The sequence below is a fragment of the Chanos chanos genome, chromosome 10 (assembly GCF_902362185.1).
Source record: "Chanos chanos chromosome 10, fChaCha1.1, whole genome shotgun sequence".
Lineage (NCBI taxonomy): Eukaryota > Metazoa > Chordata > Actinopteri > Gonorynchiformes > Chanidae > Chanos > Chanos chanos.
The window spans coordinates 16,132,152-16,155,046 of NC_044504.1; the positions used below are offsets into that span (position 1 = coordinate 16,132,152).

Genomic DNA, 22,895 nt, shown 5'->3' on the forward strand with positions numbered 1-22,895 from the left:
TCTCCATGTTAAAATCTGTGTTTCCATTCTAAGCCTACATTCTGATCAGAGAGGCAGTGGCTTACATTATGTAAGTCCTCAGAGGAGGCTCTTGGCGATTGCTTTTCCCTCTCTTAGATCCAAAGAGCACAGGACTGGAGAGGGGGGGAGGCAAGAAAGAGAGAGAGAGAGAGAGAGAGAGAGAGAGAGGGAGAATATTACACTCTGGCCCTGGTAATGGCTCTGATTTGAAAAGATTTGGAATAGGAGGCCAAGCTTCAGCATGCTGATTTTTTTTCTCAAGCATTTATCAGTCAAAAGGAAAGAACTTTTATATTACGGTTCTGTGCTTCAAAGCTTTAAATAACAGAACTGACTCTCTCTCTCTCTCTCTCGCTCTCTCTAGTAGTTCCTTTTCTTCTCCTCCTCCAAAAGACAAGGCAATTCTCTCCTTCTCTTTTCTGATCATGTCCCCGTTACTTATGGTAGAAACCAGAATTACCTTGCATCAAACCATTTCCCTCACGGTCACTTTTTGGCCTGGAGAATGCACCGCAGTGTAGCTACCTTAATGAATTGTTCTCTCTTATGAGGTTTGAGACTACACACACTTCCTCTGAAAAATGACTTCCCTCTATATAACAGGTTGTGATCATAACTTACAATTTCAAACAAAATAAAACAAGTTCTGGTGGCTGCCATCAAATCTCAGATATTTTTTTCTTCACTTTCAATGCAATCCTACAATAAAATCCAGACAATCCAGTATCCATATACGATCCTAAATTCATCAGATGGATTAAGACAGTCTACCACAGACGTTGACAAATTCTCAATTTTTCACATAAATAGGATATGATGATGAATCTGAATAGCTATGAAACCCAGTTTTTTTTCCCCAAATCTTTCTGTCATTTCTATGGAAAAGGGTCCAATAAATATTTTCCCCTTGTAAGCATATGTGTCTTCTTTTGTTTTGTATTGTAATCATGTTGCATAATTACACATCAAAGGATGATTTTATTGATGACCAATAATAGTTGAATGTTTGTTTTATTTTCATTCAAACATCATTGCAAAACCCATTAGTGTGGACAAGCATGTGTGTGTATTTGTGTCTGTGTGCAGGTATGTGTGTGTGTGTGTGGTTGTGTGTGTGCATCTGTATGTGGGTATGCGTGTGTGTGTGTAGGTGTGTATGTATGTATTTATGTTTGTGCGTACATATGTACGTGTGTAAATGTGTGTGTGTAGGTGTGTGCAGTGGTCTCTCATGCCTGATCAGAGTGCAGGGACCTTGTGCAGTAGTGCTAAGTGGGTCACAGAGTTTCTCTTCAATAACAGATGGTGTTTGCTTTCCAGTGGCAATAAACAAACGTACTCTGTGGAGTCATAAAGTCCTGTGTTACTGTTCTGTTATCATGCATGGGTGCTCTTATGGAAAGCACAGTGGTCCTCCTCAAAATTTAAAATGTAATACCTCACAGTGGAATTAGTCAGGGACAAATGCTGGCTGTAGCAAAATTTTCAAAAAATAAAAACAACAGGAACAACAACAACAAACTATTTATAACCAAACTTCATCTTGCGACCACATTTAAAATTTTAATTACATTCAATTTCATGTCATTTAGGGGCCTTTTGAGTACATTTTCAAACTGTAAGACATTTATCTGACATTGTAATTATGTTCCTTATGCTGATTATGCTCATTATGTCTGTAACTGTGAGAGAATGAGAGAGTCAAGGACAGTTAGAGAACATGTTGCAGTTTTATTGTATTTTCACAGTGAGAGCTGCTGAAAAGCAGATGTGCATCTTTCTCACAGTCACTCTAATCCCGCCCCTTCAAGTCAGGCCAATCAAAACGTGTGCGAGAGGGCTGGGGTACACGCATCCGTGTGCGTTCTGATCTACATGCACTGGAAACAGCAGGGGAGTTAATGGCACTGCAGTACTCACCTTCATCTTACTGTTATTGCTACTTCTGTGTGTGTGTGAGGGCATGTGTGTGAGTGTGTATAGCGTGTGTGTGTGTGTCGGGGGGGGGGGGGGGGGGGGGGGGCATTACAATGACAGTCAGATATCTGCTCTTTGAGAGGCACTGAAGTGCTGGAACTAACAAGCTTCAGCTTCAGACAGCTAACGGCACAATTGGGACTTAGTGCTTGGAGCTTTTGGGCTTCTGCCCTTGTGTGTATGTGTGTTTGTGTGTGTGTATGTGTGAGTGTGAGTGTGGCCCTTTTGCGTGAGGGGATGAAATCTCATAATTAATTCTAATAATGTGATTAGTCAAGTACTTGGGGGAAATAGCAAGAAAGCTTTGCAAATGAACTGAAGTGCGTGCACACACACACACACACACCCCTTGTGTGATAGACATGTCACAAAAATGATAAGTAAGTATGGGGGATACCCTCCCATATGAGTGCCTATGAATGTGTGTGTGTGACAGAGAGAGCAAGAGAGAGAGAGAGAGAGAGAGAGAGAGAGATCAAAACAGATAGCAACAAGAAAGAAATGGAGTGAAGGACAGAGAAAGTGTGTGTGTGTGTGTGTGTGTGTGTGTGTGTGTTTGAGAGAGAGAGAGAGAGAGAGAGACACTGTGATTATATAGTGCAAGAGTGGATAAGTACTCCACTCTATAGAGTTAAAAACTGCAGAAGTAAACTTGTAATCCTGGAGGCCAAACTAGATTAAAGCAAGCCCCCAAAACTGCGAGAGACCGAGCAGTTCTCGCACGTTTACTGCTAACACAGGCATCTTACAGAAGCCAAAAGCTAGCCCAGACAAAACGCGATTAGCCACCGCTAAAGCAGCAAACATTCAGTACCCTACGGCTAACATACGGAACACCGCGCAGTGTAATGCACTCAGGTGGTAATACTCAGCCGTCTACCACTAAAATACCACTATCGGGATCATCAATCAAAAGCCAAGGTTCTGTCTGCACACGTCACTGACACAGTCCATATTAGTCGGATGCCTAACAGTCAACATTTGTTTACCTGACTCCGGTACTGTCAGTACAAAAAGAAAAGGAAAAAAATTACCAACACAAGAAGAACGATATACATTCAGAGTTACGTTAGCACACGCAGAATAAATCACAAGTAGCCGTTAGTTTACAAAAGTAAAGGTAAAATGACACCAGAGCTTCGTGAACATAGCTCCATTAGCCGCAGAGTTACGTCAGTAAAATGGGCTTGCTTGAATTCATTTACCGAGTTGCGCGTGCACAGCAGGAGTAAGTTTCTGTAAGCCGTTTCATATAGCCTACCAATTAGAGTCAGAATATAGCACCAGGACCATTACCTCTCCCCTACATTAAGCTTCTGTCACATTTTAAGGGTGTCAGAAATAAAAGGAGTCGCATATCCTACCTAACAAGCAGATGTAGAAGGTGTTAGAGGTAGAAACATAAAATTATAATGTTGCAGTTTTCCTCTGATCTTGAATGATGGCCAGTAATGTCTTTCTGTCAAATTCTTAAGTGGAATACGATTGTATATATTTTACTTAACCTGAAAAGATGCCTGTCCCTAGTACTTGACATAGCCGACAGTCGGTCTCCCCAGAGGAGAAGGTTTAGCTGCTGTAATCGTTCCTTTACTTCCACAAGATATCGACAGGTTGGTGTAAATAAATCATGAAAACAAATTCATCTCCTCTGAAATGTGTTTTTTTTTTCTCTCCCAAATTCATTTTTGTTTTTTCTCCATTCTATCTCCAGTACGGTCTTAGAACATTTACATTAATCCTCTGACTAGCTCTGGTTTAACGGTGAGGGAGGAGATGATGTTTTCAGACTGCCATCATTTAAAACAGTTGACAGCAACCATAAGTCTAATCTCAATGCAGAGCATCAGCTTCCCTTTCAATGTGAAGCGACTAACTGCGTCACAGCAAATTGAAATCACGCAAAGCCCTGTTAAAATAAAACAAAATACAGAATATACACGGCTACATGAAACCAACTTTGTTTGATTCTTCAGATCTTAACGCTTTGTATTCGTTATTTAGACCAGCAATTTACATTTATATGCATTTTCTACTTTTTTTTGGCCTACAGCTAAGGTTAGGCCTTTAAGTTAATGACATATCAGTTCTGGATAAATCTTTAGAATTCCACACTGCAAAGGTCGAGTCTATTCAACGGCAATTACAAAAAAAAACAAACATTCAGTGGTTAGGTCTCCCGGTGCCTTTCATTGTCATGCTAGTAGATGTAGACCTCATAACAGTGCAGTCTTAAGGACAGCTAGTTTTGCAGTCTATTTGAGATGTATGAAGGTACGAAATATTTCATAGTGTCATTGTTTTTTTGTTATATAGTGCCACGGGTGTCACAGCTCCGATGCCCTTAGGGCGCATCACCATTCCCACGCACTCGTTTCCCTAGTGTTCTACTTCATGCGCACCTGTCACACTCATGTTTCGCTCGTTCATTCTGGGAGCATTTGTCTGCCACTGAGCTCCACCCCTCCAATAACGGACTTCACTTCAGCACGTTTCAGATGCGCTCCATTTCTGAGTGCAGATCCTCTCATAGCAGTGATAGCCACTTTGACTGCTCGCAAACATCACCAAATCGACCGTAACCACCCTGAGAAGTTAGTTGCTTGTTTGTCTCCACTCCGTGGGGTTGGGCGCATCAACGGACCACTTTTTGTTTCTACACATTTTATGATGGGGTCGATGTCTTGTCGGGGGTTTGATTCAAATTGGACACTAAAAACCTTTGTTTTTTTCTGCGTTATCACACAGCTGATCGTCAAGGCAGATATCACCTGCGTATCGTGCTCAGTTCCAACTAAAAGCTTTCTTAAAAGAAGGAGTGAATCGACACCGAAAAAAAAATTGGAGCCATCAAGCAATTCTTTCCCTGACTCTGTCAAGGAGTCATCGTTTTCAAGAAACAGTGAATATAGTCATGTGGAATCCAGTGACATTATGGACACGACGAAGAGATGGGAGTCTATTCAACTTCATACTAAAGTTCACCAAGGCTCACATTCTCTCCCAGAGAAAGAGAGACCAGTGAACGCACAATCGTTTACAAGTCATTCCGACAGTATTGTTCACGATAAAGAAGCAAAAGGTATTTCTGCATTTACTCTGGGAATATCTACACATAACCTGATCAGCGCGAAAAGAAGAGAGAGGCGAAGTGGTCCACAAGCGGCAGAATTTTCTGACGGAGTTCATGTGGCAGACTCACTTTGGGAGCGGACGTTCCCAGAAGGTTTTCACGATGATTATAGGCAGCGGTCTGAGTTCCGGCGACCTGGGACCGATGGGTCTGTGAAGAGCCCGAGGCAAGGTGAACCGCACCTGGTCACCTCGACCTTCGCTCTGTCGGGGGACTCGGCGCACAACCAGGCAATGGTGCTTTGGTCAGGACATAATAGCAGCGTGAGTAATTTACAGTAATTTATTCGGACTCGTCAGCGGATAGTTGCTTGAACTGTTGAATTTTTATGTGTTGGATCGAAATTTGGATATAGAAATGTTTGCAAACTTCGCCTTAATTCCAGCTCTGCTGTGGCATCTTTTGCAGGCGCGCTCTCACTTTTGAAGCGGGCTTTAAATGTACATTCTGATACCCGAGTGAAGAAAGTGCGCGCGCGTGCGTGCGTGCGCTTGTGTGTGTGTGTGTGTGTGTGTGTGTGCGGGAGAGAGGGGTGGGGAGGGGGGGTGCGCGCGCCTTTGTGTGACCGTGTGCATACAATAGAACGAGCGCATGTTTCTGTCAAAGAAACTGCTCAAACAACAAATTCCTTTTATCCAGTTCCCAGAAGCTGTGAAAATGATCAACTTTCTTAGGCATATGCATGTCAAATACCCGTTTAACCCGTTTAACTATTATGTGGTATCCCAGGAGTGCAGTCCATGCAGGAACAGCCCTACAGCCAGTCGAATTCCCAAGATTTACCATGGACCTGAAGTAATTACCGTCATCATATTCCTGACAAAATATGCACATGATAATAAATTGAGTACTTATTACTGCTCTCAGAATCAATTTGTCCCTTTTCCCCATGATCTACTTTATATCTAGGTTGTTACAATTCCTTTGTAACATTTTTACATTTTACTCATGAAATATGTGTGATATACATGTACACGGTGTACATATACATACACTCACGTTAGGTTATGCATTGTGTATACTGTATCAGTAGCAATGCACATTGGTGGATAATATCAGTGTATATCACAGTCAAATTAGCATGCATTATTTATCATAACAATACTTGATACACCCATGTGTTGATGTGTTTATGAACATACACCCACTTGCGCTGCAGTGATCAGACTAACTCGGTAAAATATGCCATGCATTTCAGCACCTGCACAGTCACTGGTGTGCTGATCAGCTTGCCTTCTCAGTGTGTTCTCAATCTGGACAAACACATTCCAGGACACTGTAGTGAACATATCTGTCCTAACACATTGTGTTCATTTGTGAGCTTGTATACCACTGGACTATTCTAAACATGCAAACACCAGGATATCTCACTGACTGGAGCAAGGCGTGTTGGTCGCTTTATATCAATGCCAAAATGTTGGGTTTAGCAGTATTCTGTTGTGTCCAGTAAACTGTTTGTCAATTTTTTGCAACTGTCCTCAACCATTGTATTGTGTGTATTTAGCTGTACGGTTTATTAGAGAGGCAGACACGTACTGACAGCACTTTGCATGGTAGGTCATTGAATAAATAATAATGAAGTCAAAATAATGAAGTCATTTCCCTTGTTGTTTCTCAAACAAGTCTTCTGCAAAAATTAGTCGAGGTTGCCATCTATCTTTAAAAAGGACTGATATTAAAGTCATACATTTTTAAATTTTATTCATTTTTTTGACCAGAAATAACCTTTTGCTATTCTGTGGTAGCAGAAAATACGCTGTACTATTTTCCTGCTGCTTAGTTGATAATATAGTTATGATTGGTTTGAATTTGAATAATAAATGAATACATATCCCCACAGTGGATTAGTGCTATAAAAATTATATTACTGTGTGTGTGTGCATTAGTGTGTGTGAGTGTGTGTGTGCGAGCACATGTGCGTGTATGTGTTCGTGCGTGCGTGTATGTGTGCCTGCATGCATGCATGTGTGTGTGTGTGTGTGTGTGTGTGTGTGTGTTTGTAGCAGGGCTCAGATCATAACATTCCTCTCTGCAGAGAGGTCTTTGGGGGTCTGTGGTGATGCATTAACTGATGGCATTCATGCAACTTTTAAGCTGTCACATGAATTATGATTTTGTGTTACTGAGCATTTGCATGTTAGCCAAGAGTGTGACACACTCCATTTTAATAGTTTCCAACATCTCTTTATGGAAACATGCTTTTCAATGACTTCAAAAGCTCCTCATGCTGAGAAGACAGGAATTCCTGATGCAGTCAAACCCCAGATGTAGCCTTCTGACTGTATTTTCTTGTGTAAAACTTTTTACAGTGTGAAAGATGAAGTGTCTTGCATGTCTTTCTCATGCCTTATCCATACATATTCACACACAAGTACACAAAGAATGCCTGCACACAAACATGAACACACACACGCACACGCACACACACACACACACACATACACACACACACACACACGCACACGCGTGCAAACACACATTATATTGTATGTGATGTGTATTTTAGTTGATTAATTTTTTATTTTGCTTTGAGAAATGACTTTTGTGACTAACTGAGAGATCTTACACAAGTTCACATTTTCTTTAATTAGGAGTATCAATAGATGCATGACAGGGAGGTATGTTCACTAAGAATAGCAGAAAATATCAGAGTTCTTTATTTCTGAATCTCTCACAAATACATGCGGCTTCTCCACGTCACTGTGGCCTTCCAGAATCCACTGAACAGACCTGTTTTCATCATATGATGAATATGAATTGTAATAAAAGAAGTCTAATTATATTTTCCAAACCTTGTTAAAGTCTGTTGCTAATGTAGAACAAATATGGTACATATGTCTAATTTCCTGTTTATTAGCATAACGCATATATGTAATTACAAATGTGGTAGAGTTTTGCCACTTTATGCTTCTCTTTTATGTACTGTGGTAAGACAATAATTACATTTACTGTAAATATTTATTCAAATCTGTAGTTTCTATGTATGACTTCAGCTAATATGTAAATACCATGGTGTGAGAGACACAATACATATTTTATTATATATTAATACCTAAGACTGACTTAATAATCATAAATCATTGTGAATTGCATGGACCAAATTGCTTGGAGTTGTCTTTGTGTATTTAACAATTGCTCCCTTACACTGAGATAGATTTTAGTCACTTTGCAAATCTTATTATATCAGAGCACAATGCACCTCTGAAAGTTTCCATCTACTTTGTCATTCTAATATCCTTCAGTTTTATGCTACAGATGGCCAGATACCTACAGAGACTGATCCAGACTCCTTGTAGCATCTCTCTCTCTCCTTCAGGAAACAAGTGAAGAGAAAATGAAGGCTGAAAGTCTCGCGTCTAATGAATGACACTCTCCCTCCATCTTATCTGTCACCCTCTCAGATCTAATGAAATGTGTCCGTATAATACATGAAGCTATTACTGTGGAGAACAGGATCTGACCATCATTAATAACACTTTTCAAAAAGTACTGCAGACACACTGCATCTCCACAACTTTGTACAGATTATAGTCTTACAGTGAGTTTAGAAGTTAAAAAAAAATCTTGTAGGGTGAAGGTATAAGTTTAGATGAGTAGAGTGCTTTGGCTTTTTTTTTTTTGCTGGTGGCATACTTTTTTTATGTTTGAGTAATTTGTTTTGGTTACGTTGCTTGATTGATTTCTAGGCCCCCGTACTTGTCCTAAGGCCCGATGCCTGAGCAGTCAGTTTGGGGAGGGGGGTGAGGCAACGATAGCGAGTAAGGGAAGGGGTGGGGGTGGGTAGGGGTGTTTGGGAGCGGTCCACTTGCGGAGCCCTTAATGCAAGGGAAAGCTTTCAGCTATGATTCATTACAGCAAAATGGCTCCTTAGCTCAATCTGCCTGCTTTCACAAAAGTAAAAACAATCAATGGAAATCCATATTTGTGATGATGAAAAAGCAACCGAATCATTTCAAGGTCCCTTTATAGCCAAGCCCTGTGTTTTGATCAATAGAGTTTGCCTCAAGATTTTTTCAGGTTGACATTTGCACAAAGTAGAACTCCCAGAGAGTTAGAAGTCTGCTCTCAGGTGTAATTGCTTCCTTTTGTCAACCAGACAAAACATATTTTATGTAAATGTTGGCTTAGGAAGCTCATCGTTAAGTGTCACCATAGGAGTTTGATTGTAATCATTGCCTGCATACATAAATTCATAATCTTTTTTCCATGATATTTTTTTTAATTCACTCTTTTCTGTCTCTTCCTGCTGAGACACTCTTAGAACCCGGAATTAAATATATATATATATATTTTTTTCCTTGTAATGTTGTACTGCTTTTCAGATAGTTTACATCCTGGTTTAAAAAGCTATGTGAGAGAAACAGATTTTTTTTTTTTTTTTGAAAATGATCATTGTCTTAATGATTGAGGAAAGTAAGGCATCGTAGTCAAGCAGACAACAGCTTTGTTCTAGTGTTACAAACATGCTGTAAGTACCACAGACTCTTTGCCACTTTACGTTATGCATATGCCTGTATGAGTTTGTGTTTGTATGTGTGTATGTGTGTGTGTGTGTGTGTGTGTGTGAGAGAGAGAGAGAGAGAGAGAGGGGGGGGGGGGGAGAAAGAATATTTAGATGATTAAAGTGATTAAAAAAACAGAGATGAGAGGTTTTTTGACAGAGGGTTTTTTTTCATGTCTGGATACACACCACTGTGATTTATCTCTTCCCAAATGTGTTATTTCATGGATAAATAACGTGCAGAAAAATAAATTAAGAAAAATAAAATAAATGAACAAATTCAGATAGATAGATAACTGAATAATTTGAATTACATATATGCATATATATGTCAGTTTTAATATGATTCCTGGAAAGTTTCGCAGAAATGACAAATTATTTCGCATTGTGCTTTTCTTTTTTTCCTTCCTTTCTTTTTTTCTTTCTTTTAAGTCTGTCAGAACCAATGCATTTCCCAAATTCAAATATATGCAGATGGGTGACCTCTTTTCACACCAATGAGATCAGGAGCCAGTGTACATATTCATAATAACCAGGTACTCTGTGTTATGTCATAGTGGGGAATATTAATAGACATGTAGATTAATTGTGCATATTCTCTTTTGCTTCCCAGGACAGTGAGAATGAGTGTCAGGTGTGGCCTGGTGCTGAGAGATGACTGTGTGGACTGCTGGTCTTTAGGGACTCAAAGCCCATGTTCTGTCTGGTTAATTAATCTGGCTGTGGAATAGGAGGGATGGTGTGCTTATTCAGACTATGTCCAAAGGGAGAAAAAGACAGAGCTCCAGATTTAAAGAGTGACCTTTGGCCTTGTCATAGCCCAGTTCTGCCACAGAGTGGACAAGGCAACCTGGTGGGTGTGGCCAGTGGTAATCAAGGCTACAGAGCATATGGCCCATGGCTGAAGCACTTGCTATTTTTATTATTTTTTTTTTCAGCGGGTTTAGTACATTAACTTCAAAAGATATTTCATGATTTCAAACTCTGCGACTCCTTTCTTTGTTTTATTCACAATAAATAATTAAACATACAGGTTATGTCTTTGATTCAGAGAAACATATTTGGATTTTTTTTGGGGGGGGGGGGGTACACACACACCAAAGAGAGTTCTTTTGTTTTGACAGCGTCGAACTGAGGGCTAGATCAGTAAACGACTTAAAAAAAGAGCAATGGAATCACTAGTCCTCTTTCAGTTTTTACTGCTTGTTGATTTGGGTCTCATTAAAAGTTTGCCTTTATTTGATTAGTCTACATTCTACACCCTCCTCTGGAATGACTCACAATTGGAACTATATGTGGCCAAGGTCACACACCTCCGGACTGACCCTAGAGCTATGTGTTTTGTTCAGGCAGCCATCAGTAAGATGTCATTCATGTGGTCTGAACACAAAACCCTTACTTTAGTAAGGTGCTTGCTTTAACACTGCGCCATTCTCATCCAAAATCTGTTTTTTTTTAACTACTTGCTTCAGCATAGTCATGATTCAGACGGTTTTATACAACTGTTAAAACAATTTTCAGGAGTCTAGTGTCTCACAGTGTAAAAGTGCAGCAAACTAGATTTCAGCAGAAGGGTTTTTGGTCTTTGGGGGCCTTTTGTTATTTAGCTGGAATTTAAGCTTTTTTTTTTTCTTCTTTTTTTATCTTTTTTTTTTTTTTTAGCCTTTTTGTCAAAGCCTCTCAGGGAAAAAATGTAGACAGTGGTGATTTGGTTATAACCTTCCTTTTTTTTATCCTTGTCACCATGGTGGAATTTCACTCTCATCCCTTACAACTGTCCGCATTGTTTCAGATCTGTCAGGGAGGCCCATGGGAGGATACCAGGGGTTAAGGACTGAAAAAAAAGTGTTTATTCTTATGAAAGCTATTCACATTGTCATACATTTTAAACATCTCATTTGTTTTCTGGGGATGGGAGACACAGCTCTGCCTGACTGTATGCAAGTCTAATAGGAATGTCTGTAGTGTGGCAAATTTAACACAATGTATATAGTACAACTCACTGTTCTATTCAGAGAGAAAACTGCTGAGGACCAGCTGAGCCCTTGGGTTCTACAAAAGTTCAAGTAATGCATTATGCTATTGATATAGTGTGACAAAGAGAAACTGAGAACGTATTGATTTGCCAAAGGAGAGGAGGCTCCTGCTTCTTGAAACAGGTTTCTCTCAAGTTTTCTTCCTTTTATTTAGCTTCTCTCACAAACTCAGTCTTTGCCATCTCGGGTCTCAGGTCTGGGAATTCTATTAAGAAAGCTTTGTTGCAACATCTTTTTAAAAGGCACTGCACAAATAAAAAATTGAACTGAATTAAATTGAATTGTTTTTGGCAGAAGTTCACCAGAGCTGAGAAAAGAAAGTGCGTTGTCTCAGCTTTTTACAGTTGGAGTGTTGTCAAGTTTTAACAATCACTTCCTCATCTAATCTTGGCTCACAAATTCATACACCACACATTCTTTTTTTTATCTGCTGGCAGAGATTTTAGTTCAGTGAAATAGTTCAGCATTGATCTTGTCAAATTTGTGTGCGTGTGTGTGTGTGTGTGTGTGTGTGTGTGCTTGTGATCAAGCTTGTAATACTTTGTTTACAGACTAACAGCTGCTGTCTCCAGCTACTGCATAGCCTGCTCATCTCAGCAAAAACACACAAACTGTAGGACTTCACTCCCAGGCATCGGTGGCAGAGGGACATGCCAGTTTGGTTTGCGAATTAGCTGACAATATGGTGCTCAAAAGGCATAAAAGCCTTCAAGCAGACTCTCTACAATAATGTACTGAATATACTGTATACGCATATATATTGCAATATTATGTATCAGAACTTGCTTAATACACAAGTTTTTATTATTTTTGAATAACTAGAACTTTGTGTTGCTTCAGGGGTTAATGTACATTCAGCACAAACATGCAGAAATTCAATTAATACACAAAAATAAGATCCATAAATGTGTGGAAATGATTGAAATTTCCACTGAGGCAAAAATTGAGTGGCAAATGATTTGTGGATTTTCTCCAGGCAAAGCTGTATGTATTAATAAAACATAAATATGAATAAGAGTGTGTTGTGCCACTGTACTGATGCGATGGTGATGCTGCTGCCGCTGCTGCTGACTGATGAGGGCTTTCTCTCACCCCTGAAGCCATTTTCAGCTTGCATTTTTTGTTTGTTTTCGTCATCACAAAGAAACTCAATTTCATACCGTTAGAGCTTGAATTTTAATGTATTTCTGAATGCACTAAAGCAACGATAAAATGGAGTTTACCCAGAGAGTCAAAGTCTATTCTTCTTTGTCATTTTATTATTTGTGTGCATAATGGTTGCTCTTCATGGGTTTGAATAAGATGCTTACACTTATGGAATAAGAAAAGGGAAAAGGAACCAGTAAAATATGAGAGAGAGAGAGAGAGAGAGAGAGGGGCAGAAAATTGTGCTCTAAATTGTGTTGTTTCCCTTCTCTCCCTTTGGTGTCAGAGGCAAGTTGCTGTTGGACAGATTTGATGGTTCAGAGTTCATTAAGAGTTTTCAGGCAAACAGAGGGACAGCTGTAATCTCGAATTCTGATTCCTGAGCGATCCTGCAGTGACAGAGTCTAATCATGAAAGGACAGTCATTAGTGGAGAAGAACCGCTTTGCACAATTAAATATTACATGCTTAAATGGTGAGACCGCTCTGTGTGGACCACTGCACACAACTCTGGCAATTACATCTGCCTTACACTCACATATGTGTGCTTGGCTCTAATATACAAATAATATGTTTTCATAACGGGTTTTTTTGTTTTTTTGTAATATTACCATATCATTAAACATGAATAGCAATCATACCCTTAGTACTAAATAGTGCTACTTTGTTAGAGTTAAGCAATAAAAAGCAATAGCTGATTTAACACAGTGGCTACATTCACTTCTCATACATCAAATATTTTAATATCCATTAGCTTGTACAATGATTCACTTCAGCTCTGTACACACTGCTATACACTGAATGCAGTCATAGCTGCTTCAGAATGGAAATGATCACATGATCAGAAGTAAAAGGTCAAGGGAATTTATGTCCATGTGAAAGAGAACTTGTTATCTTCTGCTACTTTGTCATTAGCATTGCAGACACAAAATATCAGTGTGCTGTGATCTACACACACATCCCTCATTCTCATATGCACAAGAAATGTAGATATATTGCAAAAAAGAAAAGGAAAAACTATTTCAAATCAGCAGGGGATGAACTCAACATTAATGATGAGTTAGCAATGGCAACTCTTGGGTTTAGGTGACATATTTACAGTTACAAATTAAATGCATAAAAATTAAATTAAATAATACAAACCTCATGATTCTGTGTTAAAAATGTATTGGATAAGTGCCACAAAATGATAAATCTGTTTATGTTTTTTTGATATTGCCAGACATATTTAAAAAGCAGGAACACCTACTTTAATTTGATCAGAATACAGATTTTACTTGCGAGTGTACAAAGAAAGCAGAGGCAAAAACAAAACATCTATCAATGGACATCTCAACAGTTTTAGTGTATTTAATTTGATTATCTGTGGATAGTATTAGGATATGAATTTGACAGATATCACTATGGGCAGTTTTCTTTGTTCTTTGTCATTTTAATTTGGATTTAATAAATGAGCTTTTAATAAAAATGTCAATTTTACTAAAGTTATATTTATGAAAATGGTCAGCGATACCAGTTACCTTTACTGACAATTACGTGTACTGTTGCTCCAGGTAATCAAGAAACAATAACATAACAAGCAAACAAACACAGTAACTGTTTTTAATAATCAAATTTCTCCACCATGGAGGAATGGTCTTCTGCAGTTTTCTCAGGTTTGAGGAGACGTAATTGGGCCAGAATTGAAATATCTTCTTATTCATCACATTCTTATAAAGGTCATGTCCACTGGCTGCATCCACATTTTAGGAGAAATTTGAATGTGGAGTCACGGCAGCAACTATTTACCACCTAACACAGGTTAAAAATGTATTGGTAAATCCTCATTATCATGGAGCATTTACTGGGACATTTAAGACTAGTTTTGCATCTTAAAATATTATGGTGTACAGCATCTTACAGAAATACCACAAATGTCAATGTATCATTTTCTGGAGCGGAAACAGAAAATGAATTTATTGATCCACAGCCATTGTGACAAATGTTTTGTGAAGCTGGTGAGGAAACAGGAAAGGTTTTTGTTGTTGTTGTTGTTTTGTTTTGTTTAGCTACAAAGACTTTAATACCTTTATAGGTCCTTTAAAACAATTTCATTCTCACCACAGAACACTGTACTGTAATTCTAAACTTGAATAAAAGTTGATCTTTTTCAACACTTTATTTTTCTCTATCTTTTTCTCATAAGCAGAAATTAAATTTATTTTTTATATATGAAATAAGATTGTAATAATATGCCCATCACAACAAATCAGGATAACACAATTTAGGAAGACAGACAACAGAAAGAAGAAGAACTGTATGTAAAATTAACTTGGAGAAAGTGTGTGTTTAATAAAGTGCAGACGATGGCTATGATTAAAATGGATCAAAGTTTCTATACAAATCAAGTTACCCTGATGTATATTACCATGCCTGTATGTCAGTGGAGCCTACACACACTTGATGTATGAGGCAATAAGGTTGAACCATGCTTTTCTGAGGGTGTAAATTTCAATTTGAGGCAAGCGTTTGGGGTGTGTTCCAGAACACAAATACTGTTTAGTGGCATGGAAACACACAAACACACTCTCGTCTGATAAACAGACAGTGGTGACTTTGGAAAGACCCTGTGCAATTGACCTGTTCATGAACTGTATACTGTGATTCCTCACAAGAGCGACAGTCAAGTCACAGAGCGTTATGTCACAGAACTAAAGACTTTATTATACACTGTAATTATAAGCTAATGTCAAAATGGGTCTGTGGATGAGATATTCGCCCGAAAATGTGGCCAGGTTGGTGAGCCACTGTTTACAATAGATAAATAAACCGCAAAAAAAAATGTTCATGGTCGCTCTTATGGTTAGGCCTGCTGTAAAGAAAAAACCTGAAAAAATACCTGAATTGGAAAAATTGGATTAAAAAATTTCCTACAAATTTTAGGCAAGATCCTTGCAAGATATAGTTGTACCTTGTAGCCTTGTCACAGACTCACTGAGCTCTCTCCATATACACCTCACTCATATATTTCATTAAAGAGATAAAACACCTCTAAGCCTTTACCCTTGTCTTTATATGCACCGTGAGAAAATAGCTACATGTTTGATGTCATAACAGTGTGAAATCTTGTGCTTTTTCACCACAGCGTCAGTTCTGTCCCTGATAGAGCACATTGTTCTGGATCTCATCTTATAAATTCTACCAATTTTCTGTGAAATGGCCATTTACAGCATGCCGCTGTATAACAGCACCACGTTCAATGTTGTTGCCTACCGTTATTGAATGACATTTGTGTTCTACCTTGAAAATATCAATTGATGTGATTACTTATCGGATGAAGTGTTTGTGTGGGGCTTAATTGACATAAGTGCTTCAAGAACTCAAACGATTCTAAGGTGGACCTGGAGGATTGGGGCGTCTCTATTGAAATGCTGAAATTCAGGGCAGACCCACTCAGGGCAGTCATCAATGTACTATTTCTCTTTGGCCTCTCGTGTAATGGGCCTCAGTAACCCTTGGCTCTGCGTGCTTCATCTAGGGTGTCAAAGACTAGCGAGAGAAAAAGAAAAAGGAAAAACCTAGAACATAAAATTGTTGTTGTTCACTGCTTTCCATTTATTTCAAAATCTATTTAATGACTGTTTTACACATTTTTAAAATAACATTTTAAGTATTCTTTCCCCCATAAATTAAAACCTGCTGAAATGGTTCTGTGTACATTAGGCTTATTTGCACATCATACTAACCAGGCGGAAGTTAGTCGTGTTTCTACTGTGAGATCTGAATCAGAACATGATTTGATCAAGCTCAGTATGTTCTATTCAGATGCAAATGTAATTAAATCTGCATAATATGACCGCGCATATGATTAACCCCATTGTGATGGCCAGTGGAAACCTGGGCAGAGATATTGAGATTCAGCTACATGAACCACGGCTTTATCCTCTCTCCCATTCAGAAGATACAATTAGTTCCAACATCAAAGCCGTTTAACCAAATCAGTCACCAAAATGAATTCTGACTCCGGTGTTGCTCCTTTCAGACACGCTGCGTTTAGATATGCTAATACTATCTTTTCTCATGATTGGTTAATTAACCTGATATGAAGATGTTCTGCAGAGAGTGCAGGAGTCATTTAACAGGGTAAATTGCTGGACAATAGAGTTTTTTGGTGTTTGGGTGTGTGGACCAAAGAAACAGTGTTGTCTTTCATCTCTGCTGTTGCTATTCTAGTGGATTAAATTACTGCGTAGGACACCTGGGGTTAATCTGTGTATTTGTATATAGGTCCTGATATTGATCTTTTGCCCCCAACAATCACTGTCCCACTCTCGCCCTGCCCATTTCTGCTTCTCTGTCCCGATTTGCTGAGGTCTGAGTGCATTAAGGGTGTGCTGACTTTAATCCATTTGTTCACTGTTCCACCTTGGCCCCAGTCACCATTTCATCTTATGTTGGCACGAACGACACATTTCTTAAAACCAATGTGCCGCCCTGGCATGGGCGCGCTACCAACGTGCATTTCCAGTGCCTGGAAAATATTTTTGTCTTACGGTTCACAAACTGACACCCCAAATGTATGTGTGTTGTGAAAGGCACACAATTTAATTCCCACTGATTTTATGCTTAGCAAAGCTTAGCAATGGAGTCCCTCTCTCTCTCTCTCTCTCTCTCTCTCACTCTCTGCGTGAATGTACAATTAAATCTAAATGTCTGTGTCAATGACTTAGTGAAGAGACAATGATATTAGTTTGTTGTTTTTGTCTGTCGTTTATGACAGCATTTGCAGCGTGTTATGTCAAAAAGGAATCATTTTACCTATATATCTGGGTGTGACACTTGACAGCTTGAATGCGTTTATTTCTTCTCTTTTTTTTTTGGTTCTTTTTTTTTTCAAATATTTTTTCATGATCATTATTACCATGGAGATTGGTTGACAGGATGAACACCACTGCTCATTTTCCTGCCATTTCCAGATAATAAAATTCAAACCTGATATTTTCTGTCATCAATCATTCTGCTCCTGCTCGACAGATAGTTTATCATCTAGTGAGCGCATTAAGCATTGTACCCTCTGGAGTAGTGTTAAAATCCAGATGCCCTGGTGATTTCTTCAACGCCGTCCTGTTTTTGTTTTCAGGTGATCCTCATCTTGACTAAACTCTTTGACTTTAACCTGGGAACAGTCACGGAAAGTTCTCTCTGGAGGTAAGCGGTTTGCTTCTACAGTGATAAAAAATTGCTTGGCAGAATTGTCTTGTCAGAGTTGAACACTGGTGGTTTGTCAGAATGTTACATTGTTTTATTTTAATTTTGTAAGAAGCTGAATGTTTTATGAATATTAGAGAGATGGGACAAGCTCTAATTTTAATAGAGAGCAGAACAGCTGAGCTATAATGAAAGTTTATAACAAGTCCGTAATGAGATCATTAAAGGCCCTGGGTAACTTTAACTCACTTCAAACTTTTCCAGAACCCACACACACACTCACACACACACCCACACAGACCCTCACAGACATACTCACACACCAACTCACAGTCACAAAAAGACAGAGGACACACATACAGACTCAAACACAACTACACACATTCAAAAGTACACACACACACACACACACACACGCGCACACACACACACACACACACACACACAAACTTGCAAAAAGCAGGGAGGGGGAGTGATCACCTTGGGGGAAGGCAAGGTTTAATTTCTGTTTGGCTCCAGGGCCTGATGAGATTTCCCCTCATCTTGTCAGTCTGTGCTGCAGTGTTGTGAGCGGTCGGAAAGCCATTATCAGACTTCCTCAAACAAAGAAAATTCAATGAGGAAATGAGTATGGAGCTCAGAGGCAGAAAGACAGAGAGAGAAAAAGAGAGAGAGAGAGAGAGAAATAGAAAAAGCATGTGTTTCACAGTATACTTATTAAAAGGTTAGCATTTAAACACAGGGCACAGTGAGTGTTGTAAATGATCTTGGTAATAACACTGTGAATGATTTATGAATGTTGATCTTGGCAGGTTGGGGGAGAGAGGGAGAAATAGAGAGAGCAAGAGAAAAAATGAAGACAAATTGGTGTCTCATTCACTGTTAGTAGTTAATCATGATCCCCTGTGGGTTCAAATAGAGATAGTTCGCTGTATCACATCAGCAACACATCACCTCTCAGATTCTGAGTACTGCAGCTTAAGAGTGTGATAATGAAGGGTACACCTGCCTTTGAGAGAGAGATGGGGAGTCTAAGACACTGTTCTCTTTAGTCTTTACTGTGAGTCTTTTCTCTTCACAAACTGTACACCTTATTTGCCAAAGAGCCAGGATTTAAAGCAATTATCCATTCCCAACTGAAATAGACCTGTTCGATGCATACAGAGGCATTGTGTGGGTAACATGTTTCACAGTGCAAGTGTCAGAGATGCTGCTCTCTCTCTCTCTCTCTCTCTCTCTCTCTCTCTCTCTCTCTCTCTCTCTCTCTCTTTCTCTCTCTCTCTCTCTCTCTCTCTCTCTCTCTCTCTCTCTCCATCTCTGTTAGATAATGTTTCCACTCTCATACTATAACAGCCCTTCAGTTACTCGAGTATGTTTCTGACCCTCTTCATCAGCACTTGCACCCTGTCAACCCTGTATGCACAGACACATAAACACACACACACACACACACACACACACACACACACACACACACACACACACACACTCACACACACACACACACTACCACCATCACTAACCTGTCTATTCTCCCCGCGTTGACTGTCCTGTCCCCCCCCCCCCTTAACACATTAGTCTTATTACCTCTGTTGCTTGTCCACCCCCCACCCCCCTCCTTCACCACCAACTATCCACATCTCCACCCTCTCAACATCATTTCTTCATGTCTCCACAAACTCCCTGACTTCACCAGATGGGTGTGGAGGACTCTGTGAAAGGGTTTGAATATACATAAAAACATTCCTGGACCTCATGTGTACATTGAGTGTACAACTGTTTGAGCGGACATGCCCCAAAAGGACCAGTCAGAGTTCTGATGCTGCTCTCACTTGGACTGATGCATTCTGCTGTTCCCAGATCAGTGGACTTTGGGACCACATATGAGAAAATCAGTGATAAAGTAGGAAGCAGAACCATGCTCAGCTATCTCTACGTCTGCCCAACCAACAAAAGAAAGGTCAGTGTACTTACAGACACCTATGAACCATTCATATAATAAATATGTATTGATAAATTCAGCAATTTAAAAAGAAGAATCAAGAAAACCTGTTTATGAAATTACAACCAAAAGCAGTCATTGAAACATGATTTATTTTTGAAAGTTTAATTTCTGTTGGTAATCTTCCTTTCTGTACCCCCCCCCCCCCCATATCTCTCTGTCTCTCTCTCTCTCTCTCTCTTTCTCTGTCTCTCTCTCCCTCTCTCTCAGATTCTGATCCTGAGTGATCCTGAGGTTGAAAGTAGCATATTGATAAGTTCAGACGAAGGGGCAAGCTTTCAGAAATTCTCCATTAACTTCTATATACTGAGTCTGCTGTTTCATCCCACACAGGAGAACTGGCTCCTGGCCTACAGCCATGACCACAAGGTCAGTGCTCTGGGCTCCATACATCAGAGTGGACACCCAGTATTTACAGAGTCTCAGTTTGATGAAATACACAATAAAAGGACATGACACACATTTGATCTCAGTTGAATAGTTATTAGCTTTTTCTGTCATATGATGTATGTATGTTATTTATTTTTCCACAGTTATACAGCTCAATGGATTTTGGGAGAAACTGGAATCTGGTTCATGAGCTTGTGACTCCAAATCGATTCTACTGGTATGGCCCTGTATTCTCCTGTCTCAATTCACACTGAAAATTAATCTCGTAGCACACAGCTCTGCCACCAATCTCACACTGAAAATTAATCCGATATTAAAGAAGACTTCTGTCAGTCCCTGTGTATCTAATGCTCATATCATTTTCTCACACCACCCAAATGCACAGACAGGCACACACACACACACACACACTCCAAGCTCAGAGAATCTCTCATATTCTCTCTCTCTTTCTCTCTTTCTCATACTCTCTCACACACACAACACACACGCACACACAGACACAAACACGCACACACACATACATGCATGCACATTTGCTCTCTTTCTGTCTTACTCACACACACACACACACACACATGCAGAAGCACATACACTCACACTCACACGTCTGTCCCCTCTGCCCTGCTCCTCTGTGCTTCATGCCACCGTGTGTGCTGAATTTTGATCAGATTGTATGTTTCACAGTCTGTCAGAGTTTGTGTCAAATTAAGTGGCTCTAAGGCCCTGGAGTGAGGACTTGCTGTAGAGGACATCTCTCCACCCCAGAGAGTGTGTGATGGACAACTGGCCCATCAACACTCCCATCCCTGCACAGGGAGATGCACAGGGCATAATTATGAGTCCTTTTCATTTTTTAATATGACTACTTTCATTTTATAATGACAGGAAACACCATGTCGTTTTAAGTACTTTAATGCGGCGGAAACCTTCCCTACTTATGCGAGGGACGCAGCAGCTTTGACTTCGGATGAAAATGTTTTTTCTCTCTGTCAGTAGAAATCCATAGACAGAAATGTGTATCAGGTCTTTTGACAGCAGCAAAAGAGCCTTTTCCTGCCTTGGCTTGTTGCCATTTTTTTTTTTTTTCTTGGGACTCACCAAAGTTTTTTGAGAGAATATCTAATGAGTGTCAGAACCAGGACGAGACCACATGAAAAAAGAAACGCAAGAAAAAAGGACGAGAAATACATCCATACATCTAAAGCGAAGACAGAGAAAATGCTGTAGGGAATGTTAAGGCAGTCTCCTTATGCTGGGTGGTGGAACCTTCCTGTCTGATACATGACGTGTTGGAGAGGATGTGTGTAGTAGAGCGAAGAGGTGTTTTATAGAGGATGTCTGTAAGTATTGACAGTGTGCATGGGCAAAGAAGATGGCTGTATTAAGGTGGAGCATGCCTCGTGAAGGCAATCTCTTGCCTGTCTCTGTCTGTTTTCTCCTCTGCAAATTGTGATTAATTGCCGTCACAGAAAGAAACAATGAGGATTCAGTGGAGACTGTGTCAGCCTCCTGAAGAGGGGGTGGTCGGGGAAGGGGGGGCGGGGGTCTAAAATAATTCTGTCTATCATTACATCTAGTTCTCTTTTCATTCACCTCTCTGTCTCTCTTTCTTTCTATTTCTCTCACTGTCTGTCTGCCATACCATTACTCATCCACCCGTCCTTTTTTTTCACACTGCTCTGTCTCACTTTCTCTCGCCCATCAGTCTACTTATCCGGGGAAAGTGTTTTTTGGATTGTTTTCTTGTTGTTTTGTGTTGTTTCCGTCTTTTTCATCCTCTTCTCTGTTTTTTTTTTTTTCAGGGCGATGAGTGGTCTGGATAAAGAGGCAGACCTTGTGCACATTGAAGCTCAGACTGCTAATGGATGTCAGTTTCTCTTTTTTGTTCTTTACCCCCTCACTGCACCTCATCCCAGGCCCCATTCCTCACTCTGTCTCTCTCTCTCTCTCTTTTTCCTTCTCTATTATGTGTACACACAGATGAACAGAGGTGTCTGGCAGTGTGATGATGGACAATTATATTTATGTTGCTGAATTAATTGAAATTTTGAGATTGTGTTTGAGTATGCGTGTGTGTGTATGTGTGTGTGGATGCACGCATATGTGTGTGTATTGTTTCTAATAATGTGTGCATGTGTGTGCTTTAGCTGGATTTAGAGCATTTTTGCTCTGTCTGCAGATGTTGAGTATGTAACCTGTCGAGCTCAGAGGTGTTCAGAGGTTAACAGACAGTACCCCTTCAACGGACGCATCGACACCAACTCACTGGTGGTGCAGGATGAATATGTGTTTGTCCAGGTAAACAACTGTTAGTCCATGTACAGAAAAAATGGGAACTGGGGAGGAATATTTATATCACCTCTGCTCCACTCCACCCCCCCACCCCCCTCCCACACACACACACACACACACACACACACACACACACACACACACACACACACAATGCAACAAAACAATCGGATATACGATTTGTATCTTAACACACATCACCTAGGCAACA

The 22,895-nt window shown here is 39.8% G+C and overlaps 1 protein-coding gene across 1 annotated transcript in view; it reads left to right on the top strand.

The window, feature by feature from the left end:
• The window catches only part of sorcs3b (sortilin related VPS10 domain containing receptor 3b), a 62,771-nt gene that overhangs the window by 24,977 nt on the left and 14,899 nt on the right, over positions 1-22,895 (top strand). Inside the window, exons 2-8 of the mRNA XM_030787404.1 lie at positions 5,244-5,394; positions 17,933-18,000; positions 19,861-19,960; positions 20,213-20,371; positions 20,536-20,609; positions 22,195-22,259; positions 22,572-22,690. Coding sequence (XP_030643264.1) covers positions 5,244-5,394; positions 17,933-18,000; positions 19,861-19,960; positions 20,213-20,371; positions 20,536-20,609; positions 22,195-22,259; positions 22,572-22,690 — 736 coding nt within the window. The remainder of the gene's footprint in view (positions 1-5,243; positions 5,395-17,932; positions 18,001-19,860; positions 19,961-20,212; positions 20,372-20,535; positions 20,610-22,194; positions 22,260-22,571; positions 22,691-22,895) is intronic.